The sequence below is a fragment of the Rhamphochromis longiceps genome, linkage group LG5, assembly GCF_057381845.1.
Source record: "Rhamphochromis longiceps isolate RC_006_pf linkage group LG5, R_longiceps_female_GT1.1, whole genome shotgun sequence".
NCBI classification, from domain to species: domain Eukaryota; kingdom Metazoa; phylum Chordata; class Actinopteri; order Cichliformes; family Cichlidae; genus Rhamphochromis; species Rhamphochromis longiceps.
Window position 1 is genome coordinate 1,239,660 of NC_140561.1, and position 21,398 is coordinate 1,261,057.

Sequence of the window (21,398 nt, forward strand, 5' to 3'; positions counted from 1 at the left end):
GAAAACTGAAGCACAAAAATCTAAAGTGATCTTTACTCTAAATGATACTATTCCAAAAAGTCAAAGAGAGGCTGGTTCAGAAAGTAAAAATTTGGTAGACGTCAGGCCTAAAAGACCACCATCACTTACAGCTTCACTGGTACCTACCAACACGAGCTCGACTGGACTCAGTTCTGTTTCAGACATTTTCCATTACAATCTAGTAACAACTGACGTGTGTGGGGTCATTGTGGCACCCACAGCTGAAAGTCATGTGGAGGACGTCAGCGCAATGGTATACCTGCTGTATGGTGTATGTCTTTTTGTCAGACTGTGTGTTTTGGGTTTTTATTTCTGTCATTGTCTGCTTTCAAAAATGTTTTTTTTTTTGAAGATTTTGATTTTGGTGAAGGAGGTGCTCTCATGACTCATTGAGTGACGCCACTGACCAACCATTCGATAGCATGCAGTCTGCTGATGTCACATTGTCAGTTCACCTCAGATGACTCGGAGCCCGGCCGAGTAGATCCTAGAAAAGTTATGACCACCTGATGGAAACCGAGTCGGTACTAGTGGAACAGGGCTGTTGCTGCACACGTAGAAATGTTCCCGACTTTAAGCCTTTTTCAGCTTTTATAAAGGGAGAGCCAAACACAAAGTGCAAAGCAGTAAAATAGTTTTGGTTTTGTAACAGTTTGTAATGATGCACTTTTATTTCTGTGACATTGGTCAGTTTAACTTGAGACTTTGTTTTAGAGCCAGCCTCAAGAGGCCACCAGAGGAGCTAGCTTGGCCATCACCAGCTCTCCTAGAGGGAGCCTGTAAATGAAGACAAAGATTTTGGGTTATGTATCAGTAGAAACATGTGGTGTTTTCTACTATTAATATAATGAATTAGGATGAAATAATCAATTCTTCCATAGGAAAGTCTACTGCTTTAAATCTATGCTGCACAGAAGTACAGAAACAAGGATGACAACCAAGTCAGGAGGTAGAGAAAAGGAGATAGCTTTACTATAAAGAAGGCGCACTAGCAGAAGTTGCAACATGTCATCATACACGCATACATGGTGAATATATTTAAGCCATTTCCTGTAGAGTAGATGTACCTTACAAAAGCTGTTATGCTGCATGTAGAAGCAAGGTGTGAACACGCTGCTCTGATACACATGGTAAAAACAAGAAGATGCCAATATGACGCAGTTGTGAAAAATCCAGCTGGAAACGTGCACCAGTAAGTTCTGACACTTTGCAGCATTTTAAACTGAAGGAAAAGCAAAGGCTGTAAAAATACACATTGACTATTTTCATCCCCAATTAAAGGTGAGCTAAGATAATGTGAAGAGTGAAGAAAAAGAAGCTTGGTCTTTGTGCACCATAAACTGATGTGTAGACACACACGAAGCTTTGTATACCTTTGTTTTTTTGTTGTTGCCAGCATCCCTGCTGTGGTCCACCAGTGGAGGTTGGTGGATGGGCAGCAGCAGAGCGAGTAAGGAGTGGTGTGTGTGATGGTTTTTAGCAAAGATTTCCAGTTCCAGTGATACAATTCAGACCTGCTCTTCAACCAAATATTGCTCTTCCAGTGCTCTGTCTCACTGTCTGTGTCAGTTTCACAAGCAGCGTCCTGCTAGTCAACACAGTACAGCATGGGAGGAGTCATCCTGCTGATTAAAACTCAGAGGACACTGCTTTAACATTCAGGAGAGAGGACAGATGACTGGGACGTACTGTGAGAAATATAAGATCAGCAATGAGAAGGAAACTACTGGGCTCTGTTTTAGAGATGCTCAAACTCAAATTTCACTTTGGAGCCACAAGGTCTATCATAAGTAAAGTGGCCTTCTCCTCTGCAGACGTTAGCAGCAGGTGGTCTGGGTCAACTTCTAAACCCACTGTAGGAAGCAAATAAGCATGTGTTTCATGAAAATCCTCTACAACTGTTTTTAACCTGGCGCCCTGCTAAGCAGGTAACTTCAATCAATTTCAAGTGGCATTGTGCTACATCACAAGAAGGATAACTGTAGCTAACACTTGGATGTAGCACAGATGGGGATAGAGACAGCCTGGCAAAAACACTCAAGGTAAATTATTAAAAGAATACAAATATTCCCATCAAAGTCCAAAAACACATGCCCTGTTTCCATGGCAGATCTGTGTACTGATGAGAAGTGAAGAGGTGAGGGTGGGGCATGAAAACCAGAAGTGGGGGAGTCATATGTAGAAAAGAACCAGAAGGAGCATGTTTGGAGGCATGTCCCACTCCTGAAATTCAGATTCTTTATCTCCAATAGATGTGGATGCTGATCTGCCTGGCTTTGTGGTTGTCTGGTCTCGTTCAGTGTTTTTGCATACAGTATGCAGGCAAACATCTCACAGGAAGATTAAAGGCTTTCCCATTGCATGAAATGATTGAGGAGTTTTACTCCTTTAGTGTCCTTCACGTGTCCTTCAGTGTACACATGAAGTGTTGAGTTTGCTTTAACAAATCAAACTGACTGAATTAGAAAGGCTTGCCTCTTACTGCAGCCATTAGCAGGCAGCTCGTCCAACTCTGTATTGTATTAACACTGCCAAGGTTCATCTGTACAGTGCTCGAGAGAGAGCTGTCAACGGATTCTAGACAGAAGAGAACACGCCGTTTAAATGTTAGTTTTACCGAACGCTTAGTGTTGATTATATATCATCATGACAAACATCCCTTTGGTCTTTGTTACAGAGATCAAAACTAGTAAAACCGTTTCATTCTGCAGTGTAAGTGTATCAGCTGAGGATTGTGGAAGTGTTATTTTGATGTGGTCTGATATCACACTGTACCTGTTTGCTGTGGATCGTTTGAAACACATGTCAGGTTTGGGGCTGCAGTTAATTGGCCGTCTCACACTAGGACACATTAAGAAAGAGGAAGTTCAGAAAATGAATGATTTTCCCCAGTTTAAGACTTCTTACCAAGGTTTTTGTGGATATGCAGATTTACAAGTTGACAAAGAGCACCTGAGAAGAGTTGTAATGGGGAACAAAGACCAACAAACAAAGTGGAATACATTACAGGGGTCAAAGTTGTTGACCCCTGTAATGAGACACATGTCATGCCTGTGTATCCAGCCTCTATCTGAGACAAGGAGGGGACCTCAGGAAATTCATGTTCTCAGGTCTTGTAGTAGTTTGTGTAACTCAGGTAGTACGCTGCAGGAGCTGTTACTTTGAACACAGTAGAATCGAACATGTTTCTCTTTCACGACACAAACCAAGCCATCACCTGAGAAGGCTTGCCACAGTCCGTATATGACAACGCAAAGGGATGACTCTTCCTCAGAGTGCAAAGATTAATCCAAGCTACATAACAAAGGTGCAGGACAGACTGCACCACTACAGCTGCTTGGTGGATGCAGATTTGTGACTCATTGGGCGGGTGGGGGTCAAGTCTTCAATATTTACAAAGGTAGGATTTTCTTTCAGGACTCTGATGTACAAAATAAATACCAAATAATCTGCAATAATGAACACACATCGATTCATTCTCAGAATGATGGAAAGGTTATGCTACTTAAGTCTGAACAACAACACAGAGTAACAGTAACACAGCATGAGTATAAGGATGGACAGAGACGTCGGTACAGCAGAAAACGTAGCTGCTAGAAAAATATGTTGAAGATACAGTTGTGTGTTGATGCCTCTCGCGATGAACAATAACTTTATTCTGTAGCCATCGGTAGTTTGGCTCAGTTGTACATAAAGATGAAGTGAATTAAATTAAGAACTAATATATTAATGCTTTCCACATCATGTAATAAATACCAAATAAATATTCCAAATGTCCGCCTGTTTGATGTAGCACTCAGGGGTTAATAGTAGCTTCAGTAACTGCAGCAGGAGTGAACCTCAAAAACATCAAATGAAGCGGATAACTTTCATTTGTGGCTGTGAATTGTACTTTTCATTCTTTAAATCATTTGTATCACGTAGCAGTGTTTTGTAATTATGTCTTTTTGGAGCGATAAGAAACGGATCAAGTTCATAAAGATCCAAAGAGGTCCCTCTGTGCAGGTGGGGTCAGGCTGCACAGAGTGCAGTGCACTTACCTCACTGATTAGGATGCACCTTATCTACATCATGTGATTGTTGGCCTTCGCTCGCCCATGTTGTAGCTTGCAATATAAAGCACCTCAAGGCAAAAAATAAAATAATTGAACGTATCTATGTGGACTCTTTCAGATCAACACGTGTGGCTGTTCCAGTAACAGTGAGTACTGGAGGTCATTGTATACAGTGTGTGGTACTGATGTCTGCACAGCCGGAGTGAAGCTGGACGCACAAAGGTTAGTGTGGACACGGCTTATGGATCATGACTTCTGGTGCTACATTCATGACCCAGGAGACAAAACGAAGATGCTAACCTGACACTCGCAGTGCTAAAGAGGGGCAGAAGAATATTTTCTTTCAGTTGAAATATGTCCCTGTGTGACCACCATACATTTGGCCTGGTTCTAAAACACACTTTCAAAACTGCCAGTTTACCTGATTGGATGTAACTCTTTAACAAAGTCAACAGAATTAAGGAGCCTCACAGTTGTCCTGCAATATCAGAAGAATATTGATCCAGGACTGTGACTGACCAGTCAGCTTGTGCTTTGATGAGCTCATCCAATAACTGCAAGGTTGGCAGTTTGATCCACACCTCCTCGAGTTCACAGACTAAACTGTCTTTGGATAGCAGACTGGACATTTCCAGTGTCTTTCACGATTACGTTCACGGCAGGACACATTGAATTCAAACTTCTTCCTTTTGCAGTTTTTCCCACATTCCGATAACATGATGGCGATGATTCCCATATTAGTGTGGGAACCATTGTCCTCGAACCCTGTCAGCTAGACATGAATGTAGCACAAGCCCACATGCTAATTAGGGAATTCACTGTTTTTTAGTGCGCTGGTGTTTCTCGAGCAAACCTATCACATTTCTCTCGCACTAAGTTTATGACCATGCTTCAGAACAACGTTGGGTTTAATTAACCACATACTGTAACTGAGCACAAAGCATGAAACAGCTTTACCCAGCAAAAGCATTTTGAACAACTGCAACACAGGATAAGAGGGAACACCTGCAACAAAGTCCAAGGCAAACCACCTTGGGACTGAACCTGCTAAAAAGAAGCCCACAATGTGTACTTTTACTAACCAGATGGAACCAAAAATGGTATGAAGGAGGTGATAGTGCATAGATTTGCAGGGCACTAAAATGTGTGCCAGGACTTTATACAGCATTCGTTAAGTTTCACGGACTCCTCTATCAGCTGTGGAAAAACTAAAATCTTTCATTGCCTAAATATCAATATGATAAACATATCTGCCGGCATCCTATGGTTAGAAGCTGATATGTTACAGGATGTGGCCAGAGTGTGTATGTATATTTAACCTCTGTGACTACTTTACTTGGTTACGCAGAGGTATGCCGGGCACGGGGGAGGTTATCGGGAAGCAGAGCTGAGTCACAAACCAAAAAATCTCTAAAGAACGTTTGATGCCTCCCGAAGGCACACTTCAAGTCTGTGTGGGTAAAGGGCAGGCAGAGCGCAAAGGAAAACGAGCATCGTTCACTTTCTCCAGATGTGTCCATGGACCATATTGTTAGAACTGGAAAAATAAATTAAAGGCTTGTGGTCGCATCTTTTTCCACGTTACCTGCAGAGGAGAGCCTAGACAGTCTCCAGACTGGTGCCACTGCTGCTTTCACTGTGTGTAATGTGTTTCATATACTCATAGAATCATGTGTGTGGTTCTATCATAACAAATCAGAGAGTCCAAGTTCCCCGTGTGCGCTGTTGAGCCGCTATGCCAGCGAGTAGATGGCATTCACAGGCGAAGTGGCCTCGGAGCTCTCGTTGCCCTCCGTCTCGTCCTTGTCCTTCTTCACTGTGTATTGGCCGATGAAAGAACCGTCTTCGTTGAACTGCCCGTCTCCTCCCTCGCCGTAGTCCACCAGGCTGTCGTCGCTTTCCTTTACGTTGCCATCCAGTGAAGTCTGGCTGCCCTGCAGAGGCTTGTTGTCCTCGTCGCTGCTGCAGGGGCAATGAAACAGCAATGTTAGAAGCTCAAACGGCTCCAGGCTCTCACAATAGCATCAGGTGGACCTGTTTAGCTTCAGGACCCTGTAACACACTATAAGGGGAAAGTAAAGATGTAAAGAAGAGGCAAATGTTTTTTGTAAGTTTAATGTTTTTTGATGTTTCTCTTTATTTTTGGCAGATAAGTTGGCTGAATATCTTTTCCTCAAACAACTAGACCGGGTCTGTTTTAGAACATATACAGCACACATGCAGCACACTGCTATTATCTGAAGTTATCAATGTAGTTTGCAATTGTTGCCCAAAGGTCTGACAGTACAGCAATCCTTTGAGTTCTTAAGCTGCCAACTGTATCAGTGGGAGTATTGATTCAACCCATTTTGCTGCCATATATGCCCCTCTTAAAAAAACACTTACCCCATATTTGCACCAGGACTAAATTATTCACTAATGCTCTTTAAGCTTGCCTTCAACAAGTCCTTCACTAGAGGCATGTACAAAGAAGCCAGCATACACCACATCCATGTGTGAGAGCTTTGGAAACATCTTCTCTTCACATCTTAAATAATCAGGCCCCATCTTATCTTAATGACCTTGTAGTACCATATCACCCTATTAGAGCACTTCGCTCTCGCTCTGCAGGCCTACTTGTTGTTCCTAGAGTATTTAAAAGTAGAATGGGAGGCAGAGCCTTCAGTTTTCAGGCCCCTCTTCTGTGGAACCAGCTTCCAGTTTGGATTCAGGAGACAGACACTATCTCTACTTTCAAGATTAGGCTTCAAACTTTCCTTTTTGCTAAAGCATATAGTTAGGGCTGGACCAGGTGACCCCGAATCCTCCCTTAGTTATGCTGCAGTATGTGTTTATACACCTCTACTGCATTTAATCATTAGTTATTATTAATCTCTTGGTTTCTTCCACAATGTGTCTTTCGTCCTGCCCCCCTGTCCTCACCACACCCCCTCCCTGAGGCTCTGCTTGAAGTTTCTTCCTGTTAAAATAGTTTTTCCTTCCCACGATGGTCACAGGGGGGCGTTGTCAGACTGTACGGTCTCAGCACCTAAAGGACCTTGACTTGAGTCTTGTGGTGATTTGGTGCTACATAAATAAAACTGAACTGAATTGTTCTTTCAGCTCCAATGCTGTTTCACAGTCTAAGAACAAGTGAAGAAGAAATATGGAAACTAAACTCAAATGTAGGAGCAGATTTTAAAGAAGCTCAGCAAGTACAAACACAGGACTGTGCAAGGGTCCTGAGCTGCCCCCATTTCTTTACACTTTGCTGGGAAAAATGGGAAATAGGTGTAGCAGTTTATTGAAACATGGAAAGATGACTGAAAAGTACACAATTACAGGGGAAAACAGAGTTGGTACAAACAAACACTAGTCAATGACCGCTTCCATTGTTCAGCACAGCCTGAACTCTGTTACCTAAGCCTTCTGTAGTCCTTAGTTGTTTAGTTGTTAGTCTTGTAGCGTTTAGTCGTCCTCAGGGATGGTTTCCCAGGCTTCTTGAAAGACACTGGAGAGTGCTCCTCTATCTGCCTTTGGTTCTGTCGAGATGATCCCACTCTACACAATTCATGCTGAAGTCCAGGAGAGACTAGTCCACCACTGATACTCTTCCACAGTGTCTATCCAGCTATGCTTTTACTGCAGTGGCCGTGTCTTTGGGCTCATTATGCAGAAAAATGAAGCCGTTGCCAATCAGATTCCAGATGTCACTGTGTAGTTGATTAAAATCTGAAAGTACTTCTCTGTGTTCATAATTCCATCATTTCTGGGAAGAGCCCATCACCACTGGCTGAAATACAGCCCTACACTGTGACAGAGCCTCTTGCATGTTTTACAGGCACCTGCTCACTGCTGCACATCTCTCTTGACTTCGTCCATACATATTAATGACAATTTCAGACAAAAATGTCAAAATTAGGCTCAGAAACCTGCTGCTTTTCAATCCAGGTCTTATGTAATCTGGCATATCTCAGCCTTTTCTCCCCATTTCCTTTCCTTAACAATGGTTTATTAGAAAAGTTACCTCCTGGTTGTGGCTCAAGGAGAGCAGGTCATCAACTAATGGGGAGGGTTAGTGGTTTAATCCCTGGCTGCTCCAGTCTGCATGTCAAATCGTGGCAACATACCAACCCCAGGTTGCTCTCTGATGTATTTTTTATCTAAATAAATAAATACACATATTAAACTTTAAAATAAAGACAGGATTTCATATTGGTTCTTTATCTCTTACATGTACAGAACACTGGTTGTCAACTAGGTGATGTTTTAAAACTTAAGACCAGTGGAAGAAAATCTAGTGGAAGCAAAATGTAAAGAAATAAGGGCTGGTTGAAGATGTATGATCCTACAGTAGGCCTCCTGTAGGATCATACAGCCTATTAATGCCCATACAACAATAACATTTTTGTAAGATTGTTTGCAGCCGAAAAAGAAAAAGGCTCAGCACTATCTGCTGTGTGAGGGAATCTGCAGGAAGGGTGGCACAGTGTTCACGAGCATTTCTTCATCAGTAGCATCTCTGCTCTGCAGCAGGCTGTGTAGTACAGAGCAGGGAGTAGCCGACTGCTTATGTAGCACTGAAAAGCCAAGGTCAACCCTGAAGATAAACCCCAAACAAGCTTCGTCGTGCAGGTCTCAGATAATGAGCTCTGGTCACACACACACACACACACACACACACACACACACACACACACACACACACACACACACAATAATCCAGGCAGCATCTTCTCAGAAATAATTTGAAAACCCAAATAAACAAACATGTCCTTTAACTATGACACTGTGCATGCTAAAGTATTTAAAAATGAAATCTGGGCAGCATCTGTATTGCATGCTTGATTTCATCTCTGATGTCTCCTAACAGATTTTAACAGGCAGGAGAATTTCATGCATAGTTATACACAGCTGTACGCTAGCATTAACCTTGTTATTAAACCAGTAGCATGACAGAAGAAAAAAGAGTGCATTTGAAGGATGCAAAGGTAAGATGTTCTTATCTCCTTTTGTGTGTTCAGACGCTCACCCCAGAGGACACAATCTACACTCTCAGAACGGCCACGCTTTATACCAAAGGACATTTGCAATATATATATATATGTATATGTATATGTGTATATATGTGTGGATACATTTTAGCAAACAAAAACAAGCAAAAACTGAAAGAAAAAACATGACCAAAGCAAATTCAAGGCCAAAAAATAAAAACAAAAAATGAAGAAGCAGGAAGGAAAAAAGCAACACTTTCTGAGCTGAGAAGGAAAAGATGGTAGAAGATGATTATATAAGTATTTTTTATTCTGACAAGTTTGTGACCTGCTGAACAGATCAAACATGAATGTATACTGAGCGAAGTATCCAACGGCACAGTGACAGTTGTGTCATCCACACTACTGCTTGGCACAGTTTCTGGTGAAGACAGCCTTAGACCTTCAAACTAAATGATGACATGTTGGCTGAAGGGAAACCGACACGTCCTTATGTGTCAGTGGTACTTGATTAGGAAGCCTCTTCTCTTCAGAGGAACAAAGGAATGAATGTACTCAAAGTCTGCAGTGTAGAACAGAAGCGCAGGAAAAAGTAACAACATCGTTCTTTGACGTTCCCGCCACGCCCAAGCAGACGAGTGAAAATTATGCCTCGATCATGTTTTGGTGTCTTTTCTCTCTTTGCGTGTGATAAGTGCTGGTAATGGACAAACCAATACGACTATCTGTACGTCCATTTAGGCTGAGAGTAGTTTGATGTTTAAAGGCACACAGAAAGAAAACTTTAATGCTTACGCAGCCTCTTTGACAAAATGACAGGACTACAGAGTGCAGCGATTTGTGTTAAACAAAAAGTCAGAAAAATAAATACTCAAGTAAACCACAGTTACTTGAGTATTCTAAGGAAGTGTTTGTGCTTCGGTACTTCCCAGCTCTGTGAGAAGCGCCACTCCAAAAGCAAGCCCAACTTAACGACAGCAGAAACGAACATGCTTCTTCCAGCCGGGTTCAAAAGTGGTTTTGGCCTCGATTCCTGTTAATGGAAACTTTACTGGGGCGATTTTTCCAGTGTAAAGTGGGTGCCACATTGTCCAGTTCAGCATTTGTTTTTAATCAAATGAAGCATCATGCAGGCTACTTTCACCCACTGGTTAGGTTTAGGCACTGAAACCATCTGGTTCGATTCACCAAAAAGATGATAGTTTGTTTAAAATGGCAATCCTAACCTTTTATGTATTTAAAATATAAATACATACAACCAAATGAAACCAAATTCTTTATATTTGATATAAATGTTTTCTCAGTGAACACTGAGATCTGCTCTGTGAGGCCTGAAAGTGTACAGACCTCGTAGATTAGCAGTAAATTTAAAAGAGAACTTTTTATTTACTTAGCTGTGAGTTGGCATCTTTTTATTTAAAGAGAGGCTGTTTTAAATGTTGCTCTTTGCATGATAAAGACATGAATTAAGTGGTGGAGTGCTTGGATCTGTTGCCTTATACCGAGAAGGATATCAAACTGTGCATGTTCTCCTTGTGCCTGCATTCCTGGTTTGTTCCCACAGTCTAGAAAAACACATCTTAGGTTAGCTGGCGATTCTAAATCAGTCATGAATGTAAGGTAGATAAAATGAATGAGTGTAGTTCAATGTGGCTGCATGCTGGGCAAAGATAAGAAACCCAAAGAGCCTCCAATCCACAGGCAGATACGCCGTGTACAAAATCAAAAGTCGTTTGTTGTGCCTTGCTTTGTAGTGGACGCTTAGTTCCTGTTGCCTAGGTAACCTTCTCAATCGGTCACCATGGAGCGGAGCAACGTTTAGGAACAAACAGCAGCTTGACCACTGACTCTGGTCTCTGTCCACATGGAAAAGATATTTATAACTCTTATACAGTTTGTCTGTGTGAAACTTGTAAGAAAAGCACACAAGAGTGAAAACAGATATAAGATCCCTTGAAAAATGAGATAATGAAACTTGTATGTTTTGGATACTAAAACAATGTATGAAAGTAGTAAGAAAGTGGCCACTTTCATGAGTAAATCATAGAAGTTTTTACTATTTCTTTTCCATATGGGAAGTTACAAAGCTGTGAACCACTTCCTGTGTGGCACAGCAACACAACTAACAAAGGAAGTCAACCAACTAAGTACACACTCCAAGAGCGTGTGACCATGTGGACTGTCACAACGAAGCCCTGTAGCATGAAAGGCCTCTGTCGCCTCGGCTCATTTCTGGAAGCACTGCTCTCCAGCTACTGCTGCTAACAGGCAGCACTGTTCTTTTTAAAAACTGTGGGGACAATACCAGGAGACGTTTGGGACAAAGGACAGGCTCTTCTTGCAGAGAGGAAAATCTGCATTCCTAATTTATTTCTACTAAAATTTGAGATACCGCTAGAATCAGAGCTTTGTTGTGTTTTGGGCAAGAACAGCTGGTCATAACTGACGGAGCAAATACAAATTCTGTTTCCATTTTTTCCTGAATATTACATTAAATGCAGTCCAGATGGAGTGTTACTGCTCACATCATGGACTTAAACTGCACCCTCTTTGCAGGCTGACCCAAAAGCCAACAATGCAGGCATGTTGTCAAGTCTCCAAACATGCTACACCTTATCCTGTTCTTACCCCCACCCTCACACCGCTTACCCCTACATGCTCAGGCCAAAAGACTTTGCTGAAAACCAAAGTACCTGTTCTCGTTCTCGTTCCTGTCAGGGACAGATGACCCATTTCAGCATTGGGGGAGAGAGAGGGACAAGATGTGAGGAACCACATAAGACGGCAGGAAGGAAGGAAGGAAGGAAGGAAGGAAGGAAGGAAGGAAGACAAGTTCCACATTGTGCATGCATGGGTTAGTGTAAAAACACACAGCTGAATGGGCTGGACCCTGAGCTGTTCACTGACAGAAAACAGGTTCTGGAGGAGGAAACACATCATTAAGCACAGCATGCTGGGGTCAAACGCTCATTGCACCTCTCGAAGTTACCCTGAACACACAGTGTGAGTCAAAAAACAGCAGCTGTCATTCTAAGTACAAGCCCAGTTATGAACGTTATGTGGGACCCATTTGTGTGATTTAATGGACCCATTTAGGACCCGGGGTCACAAATGAAATTCTGATGTTAAAGTTGTGGTGATGAAAGTTAAGATGCCCTCTCACACAGCTCAGTTAGAACACGTCCACTTCAGATTTAGGAAGCAGGTTAAACTTAAAAGGTCTTTAGTCTAAAGGGACTGTTGGCAAATTAAGGGACAGGTTCATTCGTCATGAAGAAGAATGAGGCCACAGAGCTCAGTGGAACCTGGAAGGAGCAAAAGATGCAACTTACCACATGTCCTTGACATTACACAGAAGCCTTTACACAGTACATGGTATCGAGTTTGAATATATTTGTGTGCGCACTTCAGAGAGAAACACGGACGTGTTCAAAACTAGATAAAGGGTGTAGCTGGGTCAGGAGATCGTCTAACTCTGCTCCTTCAAAGAGTCGCGCACACCAGTCTGAATGTGCACACACTCCAACACACACTTTACTGCACTTGTGTTATTGCTGTTCCAGAAGTTTTACTCATAACTAGCTACACTTACAACCAAATTTCCCCTTGTGGGACAATTAAAGGATTATTCTATTCTATTCTATTCTATTCTATTCTAACCAACTACCAGCAAGGAGAATGTGCAAGAAAAATGTGCCAGACGTGGTCTGAACACTAACTTGTGTTTACAAGTTATTCACATGTATGTTGTTAGAATAGTGAGCAGCTTTATGTACACATCACGCTTCACTTCAAACACTCTAGTCTTAAGGATCAATCAGTCACAGAGTAGGAGGAGCCTCACCCTAACCCTGGCCTCAACAGAAAGGCGCTAACACGGAGCTAACCCCTGTGCATGCTGTTCCCCACAGAGCTCAGCTGTAGGTGTACTCAGACTGAACTCCCTTTAGAAACTGGCACCAACATTGGGCTGATGCTTTTACAGTAATAATTAAAGAAGCTGGACACAGCTGCCATTTCAATTCAAATGTTGAAAGACGTTTCATTTGGCTTTCCTCTAAGCAGCAGTGCTTCGTGGTCTTATAGTGTTTCTGGTTCAGTTCTTTATTGCTTAAATTTTAAACTCAGGCTATGTAACGTTGGTACATATGCAGGTTCATTACTGAAGGGGCTGCAGACCACCGTGACTGATAACTGCTGACGAGCTTTACATGAGCATATAACAGGAATAGTAATGCAGAACAAGCTATTTATACTTACTGGTAATCAAAGGATCCATCCTGGTCTTTTTGATCCACCGCGTCCAAGGGGAGATCTTTTTTATCTCGCACTGGCAAGGAAGACAACAAAGGTGTTAGGCTGCAGCTGTTCGAGTCAACAGATTTTCAGGGCTTTATGTTGAAAATACAATCATTTAGTTAGTCCCCATCTGCTGGTTTAGTTGCTTTCAGTTGTCACATACTAAGTTTACACTGTGTACTGTGTATAGAGTGTATGAACAACGAGTGTGGGCTCGTCCTATATGAAGCAGCTCACTCCAAGGCTTTGTTCAGTTGCTGCCAATTAAACAAGAATTCACATGTTCAGGTCATTTAGTGACATTTCTTCAGGCCGAGTGGAACATGGAACACAGAGCATTTATGTGAAGGGACAGTCAAGCCTGTTTTAGTAGCAGTTGCATTATGTTGGGTTTGCAGAGAGAGGATCAGGGCCACTGGGGAAAAGGTTTCTTTCTCTTTCCCAGTGGCCCTGATCCTCTTCAGTAGCTTTGTGAGTTGGTCAGATTTGTTAAAAACGTTTAGTTTTAGTTCCACATGCCTCACTGAAGTCAGTCTCTGTTATTGGTCACTGGTCTGTTATATTAGTTTGTCACTGAGTCAGCACCTACCCAGAGCCTTTGTGAAACAGCTCATGTAGCCACCACCTGGACATTACAAAAACTGTAAAACATTAACAATACTCTGATTTAAGTCATTCATGACCATTACGTTATAATACACAAAACAGAAATCCAGCTAAATGCTGTAAAACCTCGAAACCCTGATTTTAAATTCTGAGTTTTCCATCATCATATTTGTCATGTCTGTTTCCAACTTGTTCATGCACACAGCAGCTGGCTGTCCTCCCGGTACTGACTGATCAGCTGGAGTCAGGCTGCCTGCTGCGACTCTGGCTGCTAACAACAACAAGCTGTGCAAAGAGAAACCTACAAATCCCTCACAGCAGATATTCACCCCTCTTCATTTCCTCCTGTTCCCAAAGGTTTGTTGTTGTTCCTTTAACCTTCCTGCCTTCTTGGGACCTTTTTGTGCCACTGCTATGTGTTAAATGGCTGCCATTTCCACTGTGTTCAGTGGAATATAACCAAACTTGCCACAGGATAGTTTTTACCTGTCAATGTTAATATTCCAGTGTGAATTCCTTAAATCAGCCTAAAATGGCTGAGCAGCAGAAATCCCCACACCCATCACCCTGGGGACCATTTTCTGCCCATTGACTTCCATTATAAACGCTATTTTTCAACCCCAAATTATCATCATATGATTTTATTTTTTCTTCTTTTCTTGGATGTCAATGAAGACTCAGGGCCTTGAAGTTTTAATTTTTAAATTGCAAAAAAAATGCAAGAAAAATAATGGCAGGTCAAAATGTATGTTGGTGCCAATCTTTGGTCCATCTAAAGGCCTACTTATAATGACAATCACATATTACTTCAACTGGTTTTTTGTGGAAATATTTAGTTTCGTTTTTTGGTTTTTGGGGCTTATAACACAGGGCGCTCATGTAATAACACTGGGATTTGAAGGGTTAAAACAACGAAAATATAATTAAAACTTTACATGAATATTTCAGGGAGAAGTAGTTTTACAAGGTTGGCTAATTTAAAGTGGAATAAAATATGGATATATGGTCTTTTTATGGCGTGGCTGAGAATGGTCCCTAGGGTGATGGGTGTGAGTTTTTTAAAGGATGGCAGGAGGGTTAAAACAAACGAGTTCTGTAAAGCTCAGTATTGAACCTCTAGGCGGGGCAGCCGTCTTCACAAAATTGGATGTAAGGAATCATCTTTATCATCATCTCTTGGTCAGAGTGAGAAACAAATGGAAAACTGACCGCTCTTCCTCCATACTGCGCTGAAAGATATCTAAGAAGACTTCAGTCACCTCGTGTTGTCTTGTCCAGAGACCCCGTCTGAAACCACCCACCCATTTTCACTTATCAAAAGAAATATTTAAATAAAAAAGACCAGTGTGCTTTCCTTTCTTTAAAAAAGTGCATGACAATATTGATTCATGTTTTGATGTTGTCAAAGGTAAACACGTGAGTTCACAGCGCAGTGTGCCACTCGCCCTTTGGTAAGCAGCTGTTCTTCCTCTCGTCATAGCTGCTTCAGTAAAACAATATTTATTTATACTTTAAGCCAATGAAGAGCACATATTTACAATCCACAGCAAAAGAAGATCAATCAGGTATTGTTTTCTTATTTTCTACACACACGTGTCTGTTTGTATTACTCAGAAATCCCTTTGTGTTAGGACGGCACCAGCACAGAAACACAGGCCCAGCCACAGTCCTGGGAAAACAGACTGTATGTCAAAGCAGACAGCTTCACACCACACTGGCATTCCTTGAATTCAGTGGACAGACGGAAAAAGTCAAGGTGGTAGTTTAGTGGCCCATCAGGAAACAAGAGCACCTTCAACACGCTGAATGTTTGCATGAGATGCATCATCACCTGGTCACCAGAGGAGCTGCAAGAACAGACCTCTGCCTGGGTGCAGACACAGCAAAGTAAGACTAGCTTACATTCGCTCAGAGCAAAGATTCCTTTCAGGCTCACTGCTTGTTGTTTGTTGAAGGTTTGATTCACTACAATACACAGACCTGCTTCTTGAACCCAGATGCTTCAGAAAATGCTCTGCTGATGAAACCTCAACAACATCCTTCCACCCAGACGTGTAATGGCATGAGGCGTGGGAGATGGAATCAGTAACTAGCTCTAACTATGTCCTTGTAGCCACATATGACAGCACTGGCTAAAATACCCACGACTCTCAAGACCATTAAGACCATTGATCTTCTAAAAGGAAACTACCTGGATGAACTGTGACATTACTGACATATTCTTCCTCTCGGCATTAAAGAATATTCAGTCTCTGTGTGGCGCCACAAATTCAATAATCACTTCTTCCCACTGTCTGCACGATTTCACTCAAGAGAATAGACTTGCATAAGAATGCTGTGGGAAGCTTACCTGGGTACTTTCCTCCACGACTCCGCTTGATGAAACAGACGATGAGGAGGATCAGGATGATAAGGGCGATGGCGCACATCAATCCGATGAACCAGCCCTGCGTGGCTATGTCTACCTGGTCTATGTAGGCTGGAGTCGTGTCAGAGAGACAAACAAGACGAGACAGTGGACAAGAAAGAAGAACGCAAAGAGAGTTAGTATTTATCTGAGGAGGGTTAGGGTTAACCCCCTAACCCATCCCAGAGCGCTCAGCAGACGTCAACAGCTCAGAACCAATATGTCATCATTTCCCCAAAAACAGTGAGGATGATGCAGTGAACATGATCCTGTCCATGTCAAGTGATTGCCTAAAAATTCACACACTGTGTGATTTAATCTGAAAAATGTACTTTTTTCCCAACAAGTCAGGGACTTTGTTTCACAGCTGCCACAGTCACTGTGTAAGCCTGCATGAGGAGTTTCTCTGCTGGTTGACAAACTGTACCAACCGCCTACCAAGATCAGTCATTTTTACCGGTGCTTGATTTATCCCAGCTTCATGTTCATGTCCCATATTTGGGACTTGAGCTGACAGCTTGCTTTAGTCATTAGTCTTAACTCACCAGAAGGATACCGCACTGGTCAAAAGTTTTGGAACACCCTGATTTTTCCAGTAATTTATTGCAGTTCAAGTCATCCAAGTCCAACGAATAGATCGAAATGGTACAAAGGGAAGTGGTTAAAAACAAAGCTTACCCCAAACTGAAAACTAATGTGCACATACGAAAAGGCCTTTTTCAGGGACAACATGGGCTAACAGTTTAAATCTGTTCTGCAGCAATGGAGGCTGATCAAGCCTTGAAAGCTGCTGCTGGTACTTCCTACAGCTGTTCCAGCTTTTCTGGATTACTCCCCGCTCTGTCTGCACAAAGCAGTGCTGGGACACACTGATGTACTCTCGAGAGCATCAGCTGAACAGTACTCCAGAAAGTAGAGTGTTGCTACAAAATTTAACAATGGAAGAGACACAGACCATCATAACACTTATAAATGCAGGTCTGTCCTGCAGAGAGACAGTGAGTCCAGCTTCCTTCAGCCAAAGGCTCAGAAACTGTGACAGGAGGAGGTCTGCAGACCCAGAGACACGACTGAATCAGAGGACAAGTTTCTGAGAGTTAACAGCTGTGTGACGGCGGCTCACAGGACAACAGCTTCAAGCAGTTTAATCGTGGTCGTAGTGAGAAAGTCTCAGTTTCAGCTGTGAAGAGAAACTTCGAGCTGCAGGTTTGACAGGACGAGTTGCAGCAAGAAAGCCAGACGTCAGAATGAGACAAAGAGGCTCGTCTGGGCCATGAAACACCGACACTGGACTACTGAAGGGGCTGTTTTGGTGGATCCAGGGTCAGTGACTTGTACACAGTGAGAGGCCCCCTGAACCAAAACAGCTACCACAGCACCCTGCAGCCCCATCAACCACCCAAAACATAAGTGCCAGAGCTGTTTTCAGAGTGCAATGAGGCATTAAAATAGTGGTGTTCTAAAACTTTGGACCAGTAACATATATCTGCATATATATACAGATATATGTACTAGAGATGGACCGATCCTCTATTACGTATCAGTCTGATACTGACCTAAATTACTGGATCGGATATCAGAGAAAAATAAAAAATGTAATCCGATCCATTAAATATCAAAAAAGCACCTCACAAAACTTGTGACAACGTGCAAGAAAGATGTTGAATCTATTTAATTATTCTTGAAAAATAATTGATTTCTGTGCATTTTTTTCACACTGCATCAAATTAAAGTTGATTACGTCGATTAAGCATCATGAGGTGGGGGGTGGTTCCCTATTTTTGTTGTTGCTGGGAGTTGGAACCCTATTAGTTAGGTTGCTTAATATTTATGCTAAGTACTCTTTAAAATACCAGAATAGGAAGGATGGAGCAGGTTTAAGTTTATTAGATTGATCAGTGTTGCTGAACTGTGAAATATTTTGGGTGCAGTGTATTTTTTGCATACAGGTATAACAGAATAGCTTTAGTGTTGTTGTTTATTTAAACTTGAGTATGAACAAAATGCAGCAAGATATTAAAAAAACAGTTTTATTGATTAAAAACACACTATATCGGATTCATATCGGTATCGGCAGATATCCAAATTTATGATATCGGTATCGGACATAAAGAAGTGGTATCGTGCCATCTCTAATTTTTACACACACACAAGACAGAAGCAATAAATATATCTCTTCAAAGTCGAACTTTTTAGTTGGTTAAAAACACAGGGCCGTGAACTACCAGAAGTAAGCACACGATCTAAACTAACTTGTACTTCTTGTCATGTAGATTCCATTTCTAAAGACAAGCCCTCTAAATCTGAGGCATTTCAAATGTAGAAGGTTTACTGCTGGGAAAAAACAAGACAGATATCAATTAAACAAACCGTGACAACCCGCCCTGCACTGACTTAGTCAGTGTAGATATTACTTGTGTCAAATACGTAGAGGAGCCCAGCTGGCTCCCATCCTTGCTCCACACGGCCAGGTGTGGTCTCACCTGCTTTGGTCTTAAAGGTGACAGATTTGCTGCTGACACTGTTGAATAGATGGGAGTAAACTCTCAGGTGATACACGACGCCTGGGATGAGATCCACCACATTAATGGGGGGCTGTTGACTCTTTACATCTTTCTTCGTCTTGTTACCTTGGAAACACAATTAAGAGGCCAATCACACTCCAGGGGTGTGGCCTTCGCTCCACTTTAAAACCGGGCATACAACAGTCTGCAGCATCACAGTGCTTTACAGGGAGACTGCTGTTGTCTGATAGCAGGGTGGCGGTGCTGAACTGAGGCTGATAGCAATGCTGCGACCACAGTGGCCATAAAGATTCACTCATCTCTTTAAATTAGTAAAACATATGGATTAAACAGTATGTATGCCTGGCCACAACACTTTATGAAATTCTCACTTCAGACAATATGTTCTGATTAATCTTACTGTTTTATGGCCCTCTGACTACTTTTTTCTTCAAGGTCAAGTTCCCTGCAGAATCCTGATCATTGCTAGTAGTGGAATAGTGAGGCACAAGGACCACTGTCTGTCAAGCAAAACCACTGGAATACAATCGGCTGAAAAGCATGTTTTAAAACATGTTCAGCACCGTCTTCTGTCAGTACACAACGTTGGTGCTGGTTACCATCAATAGATCTACTCTGCATTAGTTTATGTTCACAAACTAGCAACAAAACCAGTAACTCCGTGGGACATAAGCAGACCTTTGAAATTCTGCGGGGTTTGTCTGCATCGTTCTTTCACAGGAAAGCATTATCAAGATTATCAGGTAAGTTTATACAACTGCGATATTACATTTGTTTCAATGTCTGATACCCTCCATCTCTCTTCAAATAAGACATTTTTAATGTCAACAACACTTTTTACCTGGATAAAAGTCACTTTGCAGCAGCTACTTTACAATGGGAATGTTCTTTTTGGCTGTAAACTACTTGATATTCTTTCATAAAAGTTTAATTTCCAGAAATCATTCTTTTGAAAAATTCTGGAAATCACTTTCGGGCAGCGATCACTGGAAGCGAGTGTGGATCGGTATACTGACTACTTAAAGAAATGATGAACTGTATTGTCTCTATTAACTTCTTAAGGTGCCTCAACAAAAAAGAATAACATCTAAACTGGAAACTTTGTCCACAAGCTGTTGTATGTCCAGTTACATTATGTAGCAGTTCTCGCGTCGGCATATTTCCCCGAGACTTTGTGGAGGTTCCACACCCCTGGAGACTGGATTACTCCTTCACCTACATTTAGGCGAAGGAGACTTTAACACGGAGGCTTTTTCTCCTTCGACCATGCGCATGAAGGTCAGGATTTTGGATCGTGTTTTAATAAGAAACACAGTGAACTGTTTGATGTGCTTGGGAAAAAAAGAGCATATTTTATTATATAAAATAGCGCATATATTATATCATAATTTGCGAACACTTTATTTTCAAGCTAATTGTGCGGCTCGTTGCACCCGGCCTGTCGAGGAAAGGCTGCAGTATTGGGCTCAAGCTAGTTGGTCTCTCATCCAAACAGTCTTCATTTAAAAAGTACTTTGTAGCCCGAACAATGCAGGCAGATTTTCCCAAGTCAGTGCAGCTAGCCAAACAACAAAGAACCGCTGACTGCTTAAGTGATAAAGTGAAAGTGGACAGTATAGGCTTGATTTAAAACCCATTGTTGCAGCTAGGTGCAGAACAAAAGCGACCCCCTTAAACTGCTTTTATTGTCCCTGTTTTTCCCCAGGTTATTGGTTCTGTTACTAGTCAGCTAACAGCAAGTCTATTGACGGCAACCAAACAACCAACCCAGTGACATAAAGCTCCATGCTGAGAGAAGATGCTACTAAACAGGATTTTAAAATGTAAGCACTTTGAGTTAAATCTATGTCAGGTGGCAAAACATTGCTCGTCTCAGTTAGACACCAGACCCCCTCCTATCTCTAAGGTCCAGGCAGAAAGCAGTGATGACAGCCTGCACGTTTTCAGCAGAAACACGTCTGTCATGCCAATGAGACACACTCTGAAGAGGCAGCATGAAGTGACATCATGCACCATGCTGTTAGCCACACAAAGTGAAAGTCATCCAACATGGGTGATTACCAAGCCATGCTACAGCAGTCCTCAAACCAGCCAAAGAAAGCACAGACACACAAAGAACATGCTGTTTGACAAAAGTCAGTGAAGTGTTATGAGAAAGGCTTTTTGTCATTTGTAAAATGATATCCATCTGCCACGTCTTTCTTTTGTGTATGTGGCTAAATAATTATCCTCATGACAGTCAGCCCTATTTGAAAACTGTGTATTTAAATGCTAGTTTATTGTTTTCAAGCAGCTGTAAAAAAATCAAAGTAACCCAATCCTTTTCCTAAACAATATATTCTCCACATTCTTTTTTTAAGTATAACAATCAAACATAAAAAGGCAGTTTGTGGCAGTTTTTGTGGCTAGCTCTGCCAGATACGTCCCTTAACTCTGGGGACAGGTTGTCCAGGGTTAGTAACCTGTTCAGGCAGTGTGTTGGGACGTGTTCGTGACCTGTAGCGACATGTAG

The 21,398-nt window shown here is 42.0% G+C and overlaps 1 protein-coding gene across 11 annotated transcripts in view; it reads right to left on the reverse strand.

The window, feature by feature from the left end:
- Positions 1–971: 971 nt before the first annotated feature.
- nfasca (neurofascin homolog (chicken) a) overlaps positions 972–21,398 on the reverse strand; it is a 173,977-nt gene continuing 153,550 nt past the window's right edge. For 7 of the 11 annotated variants that reach the window (XM_085405424.1, XM_085405427.1, XM_085405428.1 and 4 more), the window contains 4 exons: positions 18,845–18,991; positions 16,305–16,433; positions 13,310–13,379; positions 972–6,038 (listed from right to left, as the gene is read on the reverse strand). In XM_085405424.1, coding sequence (XP_085261550.1) covers positions 5,810–6,038; positions 13,310–13,379; positions 16,305–16,433; positions 18,845–18,991 — 575 coding nt within the window. In that variant the 3' untranslated portion in view covers positions 972–5,809. Of the gene's footprint in view, positions 6,039–9,338; positions 12,355–13,309; positions 13,380–16,304; positions 16,434–18,844; positions 18,992–21,398 lie in introns of those variants that run through there. The other 4 variants (XM_085405434.1, XM_085405433.1, XM_085405432.1 and 1 more) reach the window with 2 other exon arrangements.